The 17,214-nt window shown below is 43.5% G+C and overlaps 1 protein-coding gene across 1 annotated transcript in view; it reads left to right on the forward strand.

The window, feature by feature from the left end:
- The window catches only part of TRAPPC9 (trafficking protein particle complex subunit 9), a 2,424,721-nt gene that overhangs the window by 581,447 nt on the left and 1,826,060 nt on the right, over nt 1–17,214 (forward strand). The window contains exon 14 of the mRNA XM_078686702.1: nt 12,800–12,932. Within this exon, the coding sequence (XP_078542828.1) occupies nt 12,800–12,932 (133 nt within the window). The remainder of the gene's footprint in view (nt 1–12,799; nt 12,933–17,214) is intronic.

The following is a 17,214-nucleotide window of genomic DNA, read 5'->3' on the forward strand; positions in this document are numbered from 1 at the left end:
AACTAATCACAAATGTAATCTTGGAATTTCTTAGGCAGTTTCTTAACACGTGTGCTAGAGTCTCTATTCTTAGACAAGGTATTGAGATGTGCACTTGCTCCTCTGATAGGAATCTCCTTAAACTCCTTGTTCGCAACTAAATTGGATTCGGCCAGATTTTCATTCAACCACTTACGTACCTCTGTTCCATTGCATTTGGCCACACGATTAGCATTCCACCACTTTCCATCTGAAAGCTTCAAGAAATCCCTGTTAATTGACTAAACCTTGTCAGGATCAGACAGTTTAGAACTTCCCTTGTACTGAATAGTCCCCAACTTTACTCTTACATACATTCTCAATTCAAACATTTTTGGTTTTTTGAATAGCTTGTCATTGTGTCTACGCTCATACGAACTTTTGTGCTAATGGTACTTTCATTGATAGATTTCTTGCCACATCTACCCATCCATGCGGGCACAGCAATAGAACATGCAACTCTACCTTTGAGTAAACAAAAAGGAGTTTCACCCGTAACTGAATGTGGAGTGGTTCTGTAATTCCACAACATTTTTTCACTAAACTCTTCCAATCTACATCATTATATACAGCCATCTGAACACATTCACCCAAGACACGGTTAAAGCGTTCTATAAGACCATTTCCCCTTGGCTGATAAACCGGAGTTTTTAGATGTTTGATGCCCCATTTTTTAAGAAACTCACAAAACTCATTAGACATAGATTGGGGTATTTCTGCGGGACAACCTTCTCTACGAAAAATGTCTTCACAAAAATCAATCACATTGTTTGTTTTGACCTCACGTACAAATGTCACCTCTGGCAATTTAGAAAAATAATCCATTAAAACAATGGCATATTTACACCCAACACCAAGAATCTCAAAAGGACCACAAATGTCAATTGCAAATCTTTCAAAAGTCTGCTTCGGCCAATTCACATGATGAATAGCGGTTTCCTGTATATCATGTGTCTTGTCACTTCGGGAACATGCTACACAATCTCTAACAAACCTTTCAATTTGCCTGTTCATCCCAGGCCACCAGAAGTCTTCTCTAGGCTTTCTCTTCATAGCGGACATGCCATCATGTAAATCCAAAATAGCTTTTTTACAATCAGACTCCTCAATGGCATGACATACATCGCTCAATTTGGCCACTACCCAATCTTAAATCTCTGAATCAATTTCTTCACTGTCCTTTTTATCAACCGGAAGACGTGATAAACAATCTGCATTCACATTTCTCACTCCTGATACATACTTAAGAATAAAATTGTATTCTTGCAAGCGATATATCCACTTAGCAATACGCGGCGTAGCTCTATGGCACCTGCAGTGGTGAATATGTCAACTAAGGGTTTGTTATCTGTTTGTAATCCAAAACTCGTGCCCCACACAAAATTCCGGAAATGTTGCAACCCCACTAACACGCCAATGCTTATTTTTCAATGGTGGAATACGTGCTCGCAGCACCTTTAAGTGTCAGTGATGCAAATGCTATCACTCTTTCTTTACCCTCATGAATTTGCATTAGTACCGCACCCAAACCATACCCACTAGCATCTGTTACGATTATGCACTTATCTCTAGAATTGAAAAGTTTCAAAGAGGTAGCACAAGCGACCGCTTTCTTCACCTCTTCAAAAGCACATTGACATTTGTCAGACCACTGATATGCTACATTTTTCTTCATTAATTCACGAAGAGGAAACACACAATTAGATAAATTGAAAATGAATCTTGAGAAGTACCCAGAAAGTCCTAGAAAGGAACTTAACTGATCCTTATTTTGTGGAACAAGCGCTTATTTTCTAAATCTTCCACCAATTTAAACCTAGGTTTGATACCCTCTTGAGATAGTGTGTGACCTAGGTAATCTACTTCCGTTTGGCAGAATTTGCATTTCTGAAAACGAATGGTCAGACCAGCTTGTTCTAATTTGTTTAACAAGATTCCTAACAGGTTGTTGTGCTCCACGTTATCTTTACCCCACACTAAAATATCATCCTGGAACACAAGAACATTGGAAACATCCTTCAAAATTCCTTGCATAACTCTTTGAAAAACTGCCAAAGCAGATGCCAGACCAAATGGCATACGAACAAATTGAAAAGCTCCTTCCGGAGTTATGAAGGACGTCAAGTGCTTTGATTCTGGTTGTAATAAGATCTGATGACATTTGCCATTATCAACACTAGCTAGCATATCATTAACATGGGGCACGGGATGGCGATCTATCCAAATGCATTCATTTAAATCTCTTAAGTCCACACACATGCGGATACTGCCATTCGGTTTGTGTGCAATTACAATTGGACTAAGCCATTCAGATGGTTCTATGATACCTTCCTTGCACAATCTATCTAATTCTTCTTTGAGAGGTTCCCTCAAAGCCAATGGCACATTCCGTACTTTGTGTACTTTCGGATTAACTCCATCCTTAAGTATAATACGATGTCTAAATTTCCTCAGACATCCTAATTCTTCTTTAAAAAGATTAGGACATTTTGACACCCATTCATTATCATTTTGAGGTTCAGTCAAGAGTACTTGCCTAGGATGATTAGGATTAAGATTAATATTCAAAGCTTTTTGTTCTCTCCATCCTAGCAAGGATTTTCCTTTTTCAACAACATACAGTTTAGCTACTGTTTCTCTATCTTGAAACCTAATTTTTGATGAAAAATAACCTATAACAGGTAAGCTCTGCCCACAATATCCTACAAGATTAACGTCAGCAACTTGAAGACGTTTAGAACGCAAATTTATCCAATTTTGTTTGTTAATTAAGGTGAAAGGAGAACATGAATCTGCCCACATAGGTAAGATCTTGTCATCAATACAAATTTTACATTTAGGAGGGTTGTGATTTTCACCATTACCTACATCATTAACTTCATTAATCATATATACTACAATGTCACTCTCATTTAACTCATCAGAAGCATCTTCATTAATTACATTAATGACTGGTTTTGAACGAAATTTGGTGGACGTTTTACAAACCCTCGAAAAATGTCCAATTCTTTTGCATTTGTAACATCTGCTTATTGCTGCAGGATAATGAATAGTATCAGATAATTGTCTATTACTACAACATCTATAGCATAACTTATTAACACTAGTTACATTACATTTTTTATCACCTTTATTTTCATAAATTTTGCTTCCTTTCTTGTTTTTGTCACCTATTTTACATACTTTTGACGTATTAGTATCAACTTTGGATTCAACACTTGTCAATTCTTTAACGTATAAAGAAGTATTTTCAATACGTTTGGCTATTCCTATAGCCTTTTCTAACGTGGGGTCGATTAAAGCCAACGATTTCTCCTGAATCTTTTTATTATTAGTAGCGTTAATAATCTGATCTCTTGATTTCATCTCTGAGGTCTTTAAATCTACACGTGGTTGCTAATCTTGTTAAAGCAGCGTTGTACTGTTCAATTTTTTCTCCATGTAGCTGTTTGCGAGAAAAAAACTTGTGTCTTTCTACCATAATGATTAACTTCTTGCCATAGTTCTCCTCCAACATTGCTATAGCTATCTCATATGAATCTTCCTCGTCATCAGAATCTGCATTAACCTTTCTTGATACAGAAGACGGTTTGGGAAGACTTTTTAACACATTTCTTCCTTCCACACCCAAATGATGTTTTAGAATAGCTAATTTTCTATTGGGCACGTAAACATCACCTCCAGTTGCCTCCAAATATGTTGCAAAGGACTCTTTCCAGTCCTCCCAGTCCATGCAAGGAGAACCGGGCTCTTGAAAAAATGTAGGGGGTGGAGAAATGACTTGAGAGGTCATGTTACCTGAATTGACAGGGGGTGTGCCTATCACTGATGATTTCAGCACTGCACTCCACTCAATGTTTCAGTAATCGCGCCTCACAGTTGTGAGCTTCAAATGACAGGCAGTGTGCCTGTCACCAATGTCTTCCGTGCTATCACCCTTCGCACAAGTAATTCAATTCACACACGACGTAGACGTTTTTCTGAACTTCCCCTCACGTCTTATGAATGCGTGGTTGGCAAAATGTCGCCGCAGGTTGTGTACTTCAACCAATAATGCCTGTGATCACTAATGCCAACCAAGATGGTGGCACGTATGCGTGACCTAAGGACGACAGGTCACGCCACGTTAGACGCGTGGCATCAAAGTGATGTCACTCTGGAAAGGATGCCTCGCGCAGGACTTGGAATCAACAAAAGAACTTGCGTGACTCCCTAAAGTTCAAATAGCACACTCCTGAGCTCGCGATCTCCTCAGATCGCGCTCTTTAAACAAGAACCGTTACCATGTAAGTTTATTTTTCTTTTACTTACATAAAATCCTCTGCAACTGGAATTCGTCCTTTATATATCTGGAACTCTGCTCACACTGCTAGGGGTCTTCGGTATTGAGTATGTTAAATACCCTGTAGATTCTCATCGATATTGCTCCAAAATTCACGAAAACTTCCAATTTCGATGATATTTGCCCACACTTCCTTCTTCTTCAGCTGTATCCCATCCTCGTCGCCATTTTTTTAGCAATATATCACCTGGATACTGTAAGAAGGTAGCATATTCGAGTAGGCAGGAGCAACCCCCAGCAGCTGTCTCTCCTAAGCAACCTCTGCCACCGTCTCCCGGATTCCAACAAGCTGGATTCCAGTAGTGGAAGCCTGCAGTTGCTAAGAAATAATAACAAATACAATGGAATACAACAAAGACCCTCAACAATAAACAGTAGTACCTTAGAGGGAATCAAATGCGACTTCACCTAGTTTATCAACCATCTGAACCACCCATAATGAGGCTCGCACTTACCGGTCACCGCACGAGCCACCCAAAATATTTGAAGCCAAATTAGGAGACTTGCGCTGCCTAATCGCTCCCAGGCATGAGTCTCTGAGCAACAGCCACCAACAACGAGACCTGGCGCAGGTCAGCCAGTCCCAGCGCGAGGCTCCAGATTCAGTCCAATGAATAGGCTTGCACTGTCTCAGCCACTGACAGCGTGTCCTCTCGATATTTGCCCCCATTTTGAAACACGCCGGCCCTTCCAACATGCACCCTCCCCCTCCCCCCCCGGAGCTGCAGAGACATCCCCCCCACCTCCCTCCCCCTCCCGGAGCTACAGAGACACTCGGGCTTCGTTTTACGAAGCTCTTACAATAAATAAACATAACAGGGGCTGGCCGCGCTAAAGCAGGGACTCTAATGCTGTGCTTAACCCGTTTTTATTAAAACAGTCACTAATGCAGACTCGTGGCAACCATATACTTACCTGCACTTCCTGGAGACATGCCATCTAATGATCCTGCTTGAGGACGAATCTGCAGAAAACAACAACAGTGTTTCCGGATAAGTGGTCATTGTTTTTACATCCCACAGGATGTGGGTGTGGCCTTAAGGGAAGGGATGGGAGCTGTATGTGTGTTTTTGTCTTTGCTTGTTTAAGGCTGCAGGGAGGAGCCAACGCTTCAGAGAAGTAAGGATTCTTACGAGGAGGTCAGACGAGGAGTTAATGACCATTTTTGCTATAACGTTACATGCTACCCACCCTCCTAACACTGTAGTGTCATAAAGTCTACAACCTCTGCCGGTGGGACCAGCATCAACGCTCATTGCCCCCCTTCCACCTTCTTGCCTTCTCCATCACTGTTGAGGGACCAGACACCACCACCTAGAGCACATTCAACCAAGACTTCAGCCTGCTCATCGTCCAACTAATGGACTAGCATGTTAAACAGGCAGCAAAGTGACAGAAGCACGTTAAGATACTCAATGTTTGCCACAAAGCAAAGATCTGTTTTTAGGTCAAGCCTGGGCAGCGCATGTGCTGCTCTGCGGCATGCTGTATTGGAGTATGGAATAGAAGCCCCACCCACTCTCCGCCCATATTTGTCATTGGCTTGTGTCATTGCCTTTTGTAAATGCTGATTTCTGATACGTTAAAAGGCTTGTTAGTCCCTCCTTAGATCTGCCTTGTCTTCATTTGTAACCTCCCATGATGACTGGCCCTTTATGTTCTGTTGTTACACGGTATGTCTTGGCTAGTCTGTAAGCACTATTTTCTTTAATGAGTTTCTCCAACTGCAGGCAAGACATGCTTTCTTGCGACATTCAGTGCACAATGCGCGCTTTCACTTTCCAAGCTGCCCGGGACAATGCCAGCAGCTACTTTGAAGTGAACAGGTCTCACATTTACCTGAGTTTGAGCTACTGGCATTGTGCCTTTTATTTATGTGTTAATTAGGAAACCAGATAAATTAAAGGTATTGTAATTTACAATGCCAATAGCTTGACCGGGGCGATTTACCCACGGCGCGAGGGGGGGGGGCGGGGGGTTGAGCACAGCGCCGCGGCACTCGTGACGAGACCAGCTCGTCATGAGTCACAGTGGAGCTGTGCTCATGACGAGCTGGTCTTGTCACGACCCCGCCCACTGATTAATTCTCCTGCACAGGCGGGCAATCAATCGCACGTGGGCGGCGCGGAGCTGTTATGAAGAGCCCAGCTCATCATGAGCACAGCTTCATTGTGACTCATGACGAGCTGGGCTCGTCATGAGCACCGAAGAGGTTAAACTCTCGCAAATGTGAGACCTATTGCATTGCAAATGCTTGTTGATGGTCTTCCATTTGGTCCACCTCTTATCCCCATGTTCTCTTCATCGCTGTTGCCGTGTAGTACGGTCTCTAATGTAGTGTACAATGCTTTCCTGGACCCGGCATCTGGAAGTCCCCTGCTTATTTGCATGTTTACCATGCAAGTGTCTCGAATGAAATAAACCTCCCAGTCGGGGAACAGCTGTGAACGCGCTCGCGCCCCTCAGTGCCCATTCATCACTCGGGCCTCCCCCCTCGGTGCTGCTTACCCTGTCACACTAGAGTCCCCCTCATGACGCAGTTGTAAATATTGATTTTTCACTGATACCAAATACGGTGGTGCTAATTGTTTATGAAATTAGAATGAATCTTTTCTGCACTTCCTCACAGCGTGATCTGAAAGACCAAGAAAAGAAGAGAATAGTGCCGAATTTCTTTGCAGGCCTAGAGCTTGTTACAATACATCTCATGTTGTGATTTCTTTATGTTTGCTAGTTATTTGCGTTGGTAGATTCTTTAGTATTCTAGTTGGTAACTAGATTTGTTGAATGTATGTGCATTTGTTTGTGTGTCTAATCAGTTGCATGTTCTTAATTACATTTTAAGGTATTACTTTTTCTTAATTACATTTTAAGGCGTTACTTATTCTCCTGCATTCCTCATGAAGGTTTAAATTATACAGGGTGTCTGCAGTACTTGAAAATGGACATTTGGGAAAGTTGGTACTTTACAATACCTTCTTATGACCTGTGTTGCCAGGTTTTACTTGAGTCTCAACTTTGAATAAAATAATGTATTTCTTTCTCTCAATTACAGCTAGTATGGGGTGGGGGGGGGGGGGATAACCGGCTCCTGTCCGTCCCTCTTTTCGTCAGGAAGGGGAGCCTAGGGCATAGTTTTGCCTTTCCGATACCCTTCCATAATGCTTGTGAGGACCTGCAGATGATGTAGACAAGTGGGGCTGTGTTCATCCCCATTTCTAGGTCAGAGAGCCTGTTCTGTGCACACTCGCCTTTTATGCAATTGCAATGGAGCTTCCATAGGAGCCGAGATGTGGAACAGAATTTTGGAAGAGAGAAGAGCAGCCTCGCTGCGGCATTTTGGGTGATCTGGATTCTTTTTGTAACTGATTTGTTGGCACCTAGGTACAGGACATTACTATAGTCCAGGTGAGGCAGGATTAGAATTTGAGTAATGGTCTGCCTAGTTTGGAGGGTCGAAAATACAATAATAGGTTTGAGGCTTCTCAAAAGACCAAAGCACACCCTGCCAGTGATGTGGCTTGGGCTTCGAAAGAGATAGCGTTGTTTTAGGCTTGCAAGGGGGTCCCAGACTTAACGGCCTCTAGAGATCTCCCTAGGCGTGGTTATGTTTTCCTAACAGAAGGATTTCAGTTTTGTCAGCATTTATTTTAAACAGTTGTTATTCATCCACTTGGCAACAGCAAGCATCCCTTTCTGAAAGAAGACCATGTCTTGAGTTGGGTTAGTCGAGAGTTAAAGAATAAGCTGTGTATCGTCCATGTACTATAGCAGTGAGAGCCCAAAAGATTTCACCACATGTGCTAGAGGTTGGACGTATATATTGAATAAGGTTCGACTCAGCGGGCGCCATGAGGGACTCCATATTGAAGGGATTGTTGTTGAGACTTAAACGAGGGAGGTGCTACTTGAAATGAACACTCACTCAAACAAGCATTAGAAATGCAATAGGTCTCGCAGCATTAGAGTTAGTGCTTTTAGAATTGTTAATGGTTTTTTTTGTAAATCTTTAGCATGAGGTTGAGGGTGAGTGAGGGTGAGTGAGGGTGAGGGGTTGAGGGTGAGTGAGGGTGAGGCTGAGGGGTTGAGGGTGAGGGTGAGTGAGGGTGAGTGAGGGGTTGAGGGTGAGGGGTTGAGGGTGAGTGAGGGTGAGGGGTTGAGGGTGGGTGAGGGGTTGAGGGTGAGTGAGGGGTTGAGGGTGAGTGAGGGGTTGAGGGTGAGTGAGGGTGAGGGAGTGTGAGTGAGGGTGAGTGAGGGTGAGTGAGGGTGAGTGAGGGTGGGTGAGGGTGAGTGTGAGTGAGGGTGAGTGGGGGTGAGTGTGGGTGAGTGTGGGTGAGGGGTTGAGGGTGAGTGAGGGTGAGGGGTTGAGGGTGCCTGACCACATGTCATCGACAGGAATACTTAAATGTGGCATTTTGTGTCGGTATACAGTGATTAAATGCAGTATCACATTTCTTATGTGCCAATAATTTCTATGCGGTGTGCATTCAAAATAAAATTGGTTCCTAAAAGTCTTCAAAGTCCACCTGATTTTTGGAAGCAGTGGCACTGTTCAATTAGAATATGCAATATTTAATTAAAGCACGTTGGCAGCAAGCCCAGATGTAGACTTTTTTTTTGCTATTCTTGTGGCACAACCAAAGACCCCTGCAAAGCCAAGCAACCTATTCAACAATTAAAGAGTTGTTCCCTACAAAATAATTAATTACCAAAAAGCCAACAACCGAACCAGACAAACCCAGTGAGTAATATACACATCGCATGTGTTAATAAGACCGGCCCATGTCACTCCTGTCTGGGCTCCACCAGTCCATATCTGAGCTATTTTCACTAACTAGACCCAAAGAGGGATATCCATGTGGGGTCAGGTTTCTACGCCCAGCACGCTTGCTTTGCGCTTCGAAACTAGGAATAAGCTTGTTACACTATTCCATCTTTTCATAGAAAGGGTAAATGTATTTACACCCTTAATAAACCAACAATGATCTTGTCTCAAATTTTAAAAGCACCGTTTTCTACCCGCATACAGACAGGCGTCTAAAATCGACTCTCCAAACCGAAACCTTTTAATGTAAGAAACCGATGAAATGATTACTTACTGATATTCAAAAAGAAAACATAAAACAAGTTCGCAAAAATGCACGTCAGCGTAACAGAATGTAATCTGGACTTTCATGTCGAAAACATCTACTTAATAAAAGATGCAATTTAACTACAGTTTACGGGCATGACCATATAAAGAGATTAAATCTCCAAGTAACAATATATTTGAATAACATCGAGATTTAACTTGAAGAGCTAAATCCTCTGACAAGAAGCATTCCCGATAAAGAAAATTAAACAAGTTGAACGCGTCCTGGAACTGCGGTCAGTGGTAAACCCTACCTGGTGAGACCTGTGGAGACCCCTGCGACACACCAACCGCTTGCCGCCAGGATTAAACAGATTGGGTGGATCTGGTCGACCCCAAAGTGCAGCCTGTGCCTGCACGCCATACTGTGAATGGGCCCGCTTTCTCTTTACAAGTGGTAACAAGAAAGGGTGGAGGGGGCAGGGGAGGAGGGGGCAGGGGAGGAGGGGTCCGGGGAGGAGGGAAGGGCCAGAGGGACTTGATGGGAGTGGTGGGGGGGAGGGGGAGGGTATAGAGAGGGGGAGGAGGAGAGACAGGACAGGGGGAAGCAGCAGAGACACGGCGGGTAAAATAAACAAGCCTTTCACCGTAACACGGCTGGCAGGGGAGGGGGCGGAGAGGGGAGAGGTGCGACACGGCAGTAGGAGGAGGAGGGGGGAGGAGAGTAGGGGAGGCACGGCCTAGCGGCAGGCAGGCAGGGGAGGAGAGGAGGAGGGGGGAGGAGAGTAGGGGAGGCACGGCCTAGCGGCCGTGCAATCAAGTAGTGAGGGGGCGGAGTTGTGGGAAGGCTGAGAGAGAGAGTAGGCGGCTGGGTGCATGTGCACGCGCTTTTAAGCTCAATGCACATGCGCATTGAGCTTAAAAGTCACGGGCACTGCAAGGAATCGCCACGATTCCTTGCAAGTTAGATAAAGTGTGGATGAGCCCCTATAGTCTCGCTTGCTCGATGCGCATGCGCATCGACAGGTGAGACCTAAAAAGAGGTCATCCAGGTCAGAGCTGACCCTCGTATCCCTATTTCATGTAATCTCTGCAGTAGCACCTTAACACCTTGGGAGCTTCGTAAATAGACCTCCCCAGTGCTGCGCTGTCCATTATCCAGTGCTGAAATGGACGTCCAGCGGTCGCACGCAGCACTGGGGAGGTAGTGCCCGTGACGACCGTTGGCCGACGGCAGCACTTAAGGAGTTAAGTGACACCATGTCATATGCGGCGCTTAGATCCAGCAGAATCAGAGCTGATGAACTCTATTCATCCAAGATTCCAAGTCACTGCAAAGTGTATCAGACACTGCTAGGAGTGCATATTTCAGTGTTTTGAGAAGCCCGGAAACCATTTTGGGGTGTGTCCAAAATATGGTTCTTGTTACAAAGTATGAATCTTCAAGAAGTCAGGTAGTTGATTTCAAGTAGTAACTTTATTTGTAGGTAAGTTACAGGAAGCTTAAGGTGAAACCAAGATGGTAATTAGGCTATAAAATATGCCCCACCAGGAGCAGTATATCCTTACTGCTCAGCCTGCTGACACCAACTGCCTAACCCCCTGCACCCAACATTCTATGCAGTCATCACATTCTATAGACAACTAGGCTGAACAGCAGGAAAGAGCAAAGGAAGAAGAAGAGCGTGAAATAAGATCACAACATTTCTCTTCCAGAAACTTTGTCAATGCACTGTTGACTTGTTGCAGGAAACACATAAGACAGCACAGCCCCACTTATTTAATCCAGTTATTAAATGACCTGCAGCGTTCAAGAGAGTCTACAGTTAAGATAAGACAGCCTTGGTGACTCCCAGATAAGCACGTAGACAGGTCTAGATCGAACAATTGCATTGACCACCACGATGTGCAAATGAGGCTGATGAAAGAGAGGATTTTGAACAGAAAGCTGCAGAAATAAAATAACTTAAAATCCCCAAGTACATAGTGTTCATCAAGGTAATTAGCTGTGCTCAAACACTTCCAACAACTGAACTCCCTGTAACTTACCTCAGCCGTAATGAATGTTTTAGAAACTCTTCTGCCCGCTAGTGGCTTTTAAAGATTTTTAATTAAACTTTTTTCTTGGTACTCAATGTTTTCATCCATTCCACTCACCTCATGAGTAAAGGGATAATCTATTTTTTTTATAATAAAAAGTATTTTGAATTATTCTGAGGTAAATGGGATGAACATAATCCTCCCACCAAGTAACTGTTTGATTGATGCTTCTTTAGCTTACCTTTTATGATTTTTACCTATTTTAATCGAATTGTTCTTGCTTTAATATTCAAAACCCCTCTCTCTTTTGCTTCATTGTTATTATAGCGTTCCTATTTTAATTTTTTATTATATTTTTGTGGATATTGGAAGTAATTAACGTGTTACTGTGCTATGTTGTGTTTTACCTATATAGAGTTTCTTTGAGGTTGTCCTTGTTGCTCACTGTAAACTACCAAATGTGACTAGAATTGTGGGTCATTGCCAAGAAAGTTGTTTCCTCACATTAGCTAACTCAGTCATCGCACAGGTTCCTATGGTTCAAGTCCTGAGCGCTCGACTGTGGTACCCCGAAGTGTCAAGATACGACCAACCCTTATTTTATTCTGCTTCAGACCTATACATTCAGTTCAACTTGCAGTCTAATCCTTGATCATGCGTGGTGCTCCATACATATTTATTGTAGTGTCTGGCTCATATTCAGTGTCTGGGTAACACATGCACTAAGTTTGTCAATATTCCCTGGGTCCAGTATTATGAGAGCCAATGGCTGTCTCATATTTGCAGTCATCTGTATTCCCTTCTGTTTCTGGCATTCTGTATTAGGCAATATCTTGCGTATGCTGATAGTGTGAAATACTTTGCGACTATCAACACATTTTGAGGGACCTTATTGAGGCCTTAAGAGAATTAACGCATTGCTTTTAGAGTACTTAAGTCGAGCCATTTTGTTACTTTTATAATCCATTTTATAATGAAATCTCAAAAGAGTGACCCTGCAACGCATTCAGTAGTCGAAGGATGACTTTCCAAACAGTTCTGGGGTTTCCATTGTAGATCAGTCTGAGTAGGTTTGTCGTGTCAGTATGGGAAGAATGTGCCTTTCTAAATGTATGAATCAGTTAGTGAGTTTTTGGTTTCCAGAGTGAGGCTGGTCTGGTCTGCAAATGCTTTGAAATGTTCTTTGCTCCAATGTATTCACATGTTCGGCTGAGTAAAAGCGGTCTCTTAATATGGTCGGCTCTGTATTTTCTTGTTTTCCTCTTAACTTCTTTTTTCCATATGAGGGTGGTGGAGCTTTGACATTTGATGTTTCTATCTTGCCTCAGGGTACCACACATCAGTATTTGGAGTATTCAGTGACTGCCAGTTGGAAAGTCTTCCAGGCTTGAAGACGAGCGGCTGCACAGTCGAGGTCATTCCAGCTCTGCCCAGACTCCAGATAAGCACCTCCCTCCCCAGGTAAATGCCAACTACTTTAAGATCTGTGCAATGCAATGTTAAACCGCAGACTGTGTTTGTGTTTTGGGAAATGCTTCAAGATTATTTTAGATCTCACCTACAGACAGCCTTTAGCTCTCTGCTGTCAGAGTTATTGTGTACAATACCAGTACATAGAGTGGGCTTTGCGTAAGCCATTGCTTATCATTTGTTTTCTTTCTTGGCAATCTCATTTACTTCTATTTCCTTAATCATCTTGTATTTATCCCTCCCCTGGAGCATAGAATCCTTTTGATTGGATGTCTTGTATCTTTCCATGGCTCACATCTGTGCGCTACTTTTTCTTTTTCTTTTAGTACTCTGTAGGAGTTTGTGTTTTCATGTGTTTCTTCCATATGCTGCTTTCCCCCATGTGCCCACACCCATACACTCTCCGCGCAACTGTCCACTCCTCCCAGCTTGTCCGTAAAGTCACAACACAGATTTGTTTTTGCTAGATTTCGCTAAAGAGCAGTGTTAGAACAAAAAAGTCCTCTACATAGTAAAAGACGTGCAGCCCTGCCCTGAGTGCCCATTTGTATTGATGGCTGGATCCCTAATGCTGATTTTTGTTGTCTTAGACAAACATGGGTCATGCGTGTGTGCCATGACATAGGCCTATCTCACGGATTGCCGTCTTGTTGGACCGGGAAGGGCACCCAAATTGCTTCCTCATATTGGTCACTTTTCAACCTGTCACTGGAGTGAGGCCTAAAAGCTCACAAATTTTTTAAGTTTCTGTGCTGTGTGCTCAACCCATTCCTAGGCCTACATCGCTTTAGTGTGAAGTTCTGCTCAGTGCAGAATTGGTGTATCTGCTCTGGGTGTACAAGTGCCTCGGAATGGTACAATACAGGGATTAAGCAGGACTGATCCATGAACAGACTGTTGTGACCAACCCCTAACCAGGAAAGGAATCGGAAACTTAACACACAGAAGGAGCTGCAGAAAGCCTCTGGTCGCTTCGGGAGTGCAACTGCGAGTAGTAGACTGCACACTCTGAGTTTAGCGGTCTGGGCCACGTGCAGCAAACTCAGCTGCAGCTGCTGAGAGCACCTGCAGATGGGGCGTACAGGAACTCCTGACTCTTCTAGCCAGCAGGTTGCGGGTAAGACCGGTCACAGGCCTGTCTGCCCCGAAGGGAACTTGCTACTAGTGGTGTGGAAATATGATAATGAAATCTTGGTGAGGAATCTTCTTATGAAGACAGATGAGCCAATTGAGGCTATACTTAAAACATCATAGTGTTATAAAAGCTGTGCGTACCTAGGAAAAAGGTGAATTATACCAGATGTAAATTTCTTCCCTGGTCTAGATGAGTCTTTCATTGGCTTGGTAACCAGGAATCTTCGGTACACATAGTTCTTCAGGAAACATAGTTGCTTTATTTTTTATTTATTTTCATGATGCGTCTCAAATTCAAAATTTCATAAACTTTATTCTACAATTAAGTCATAAAAGTAAACCATAAAATCACATTTCCCAATGATTTAAAGGTGTCATTAAGAAGATTATACACTAAATATTTTTTTTAAAAGAATTGAACTCCAAAAGACAATTGCTGAATATCACATAGCTAAAAACACATCCTTAAAATTTATAAAACTCATCAGTTATGTGGGTCAGATGCTATATTGCAAGGCTCATGTCCCAGCTACATCCCAACGTTTACAGTGCAAATAAACAGGTTAAATAATATTCTCAATCTATTTTCATAGTGCTCTTGCCCGAATTATCCATGCCCATTTTAAAAATGTTGCCACTGCTATGGCAATTGGGGGATTGGGGTCTGTACACAAGATTCTTAACGCCTCCTCATGTCTGCTGATACCGATTAGTTTACATATTGGTTTAATCCACATCTCTCTAGGGGCCACATAGAGGGGACAGAAAAAAAGGAGGTGACTTATCGTCTCTTGTTCTTCCCTGCACCTAGGGCATTTGTCATGATAGTTTTCGCCTACCCAATTAGCTATGAATGACCTTGTTGGAAGGGAGCCTACTCTGATTTGAAAATAGAGTTTACGGTCAAACTGCTTTTCAATGGCATCCCAATACGATTCCAGCTTAGGGTAGACCTTGAATTCCAGGAAGCGACCTGTAAGGTGCAGAGAGAGGCCCTTCATTCTTGCATTTAATGTAACCATCTCCCAATATTTGATCTTCAGAACTTTTTTAGAGGGAAAAACAGCATTTACCGGGTCATCCCAAAGTTCCCTCATTCCCAGGCTAATTAGCAGAGACTTTATAGCCTTTAGCCAATGTATTTTTTGTGAGGAATCTTTCGCTATTATTTCTTTTAGGCCCTCTGCATAATGCTGAAGCTCTTCTGTGGTCCATATCCTACGCCAGTACAAGAGCGGGCGTAGGAAAGCAAGATCTTGGACAGATTTTTTCCCAAGGTCCCACATTAAAGGTAACAGCGGGGTACTTGCCGGGACACTAGTCGCTTTTCTTAGGAATTCATTTTCTGCTAGTGTCAGACTCCCCAATTTTTCAAAACCCCATAGTTCAGCTCCGTAAATGAGCCGAACTAAGTACCTTCATCCCATATATTTCTAGCAGTGGGCTAATGGGTTTTGATTCAGAAGACTTAAACCTTTTAAGAAGGATACCTGCCTGCTGGCGATGCTTAAGGACTGCTAGTTCTAGTTGGCTAGTCCATCCCAGATCTTTCTGAAGGGTAACCCCCAGGGAGGTAAAAGCTTCAACCTGCTCAAGCTGGGAGTTGTTCATGTATATCCTCCCTCTATAGGGTTTGGTACACCCAGTAAATTTACGGTCAGTAAGGACTATATACTTGGTTTTGGCTATATTTATTTCCAAGCCCCGTTCTAGGCATAAGTCCTCAAAGCGCTTAAGGGCATGCTGAAGGCCACTGGGAGTTTTTGAAATTATTAAGGTGTCGTCCGCGAACATGAGGATCGGGACTCGCTCACCACACATCACAGGGGCATCAGTCGGGACCAAGGAGAGAAAACTCGCTACCCGTTCACAAAGAGAGAGAACAGGGTAGGCGCCATGACGCAACCCTGCCTCACCCCTCGTTCAACAGGGAAGGGTTCCGTAACATCTCCCTTGCCCCACCACCGTACCCGAGCAAACGTACCCTCATGTAACCGGACGACTAAACACAGCAACTCAGGGGGCATCCCTAGTTCCTCCAGCACTTGCCACAATTTGTTGCGGGGCACCAAGTCAAAGGCCGCCCTTAAGTCTACAAAGACGGCATAAAGAGTACCTTTATCCAAAACCACAGTGCGCCAAAATAAAATAATGAATCGGAAGACCTGGTCTATGATGCTGGTCTTGGGTGGAAACCCAGCCTGGAGGTGACTCAAGATGTTATCATCATCCATCCACGTCTGCATTTTTCCCAAAACCAGCCGTCCCATGATTTTTTGGACAGAGTCGATCAGGCTGATGGGCCTGTAATTGCCTGCTAACGACTTGTCCCCTTTTTTAAATACCGGAACTATTTCCGCGCATTTCTATGATTGTGGGACTTCCATCCCCTGGGCGATGGCATTTGCCAAATGCATAATATACAACCGCCATCTTCCCTTATTGTGTAAAAACAAGTCAGCGGGGACACAATCCATTCAAGGTGCACGGCCCGCGGTCACCAGATCTAATGCTCTGTCCACGTCTCCTACCGTGAATACTACTTCATTATAGAAAACGTGGACCCGCGTTCCCTCTGTACAACCTGCTTCATTAGCGGCGTATTGTGGCTTAAAATAATCAACCCATGCACTTTGGGCAACATTATTTTGGGGGGTCTCATGTTGTCCATCCCTACCCCATTTGAAAAAGTCCCAAAAAGCTTTTTTGTTCTTAGCTTTACAAGCTTCTTTGAGGTCCTGCCTTCTACACTCTTCCCATGCTTTTTTAGCAGTAAACTGTTTGTGCCTATAGTTGGCTCTAGCCGCCTTTACTTTACTTGGGTCCTTTGTTTTTAGTGCTTTGGATAGCTCCCCCCCTGGCTTCACGACAGGAGCCGTCATACCAACTCTCTGCTCTACGAATTTGCACGCTTTTGCCTTGACGAGACTTACAGAAGTAGCTTTTCAGACTAGTAAAGTAGATATCATGGGCCATGAAACCCCTGGGTGACCGCGCGCTTAACAAATTCCGTATAGAAATAGAAAATAGAAATGGGCATCCATAAAAGCTCTCTACGGGAGCCCATGATTAGATTCTACCTCCATAGTCGCCAGGACACCTTCCAAGCCATCCTCAATTTCTGTAATGATGTCCTGAT

This window comes from Lissotriton helveticus, chromosome 4_1 (genome assembly GCF_964261635.1).
Source record: "Lissotriton helveticus chromosome 4_1, aLisHel1.1, whole genome shotgun sequence".
Classification (NCBI taxonomy): Eukaryota; Metazoa; Chordata; class Amphibia; order Caudata; family Salamandridae; genus Lissotriton; species Lissotriton helveticus.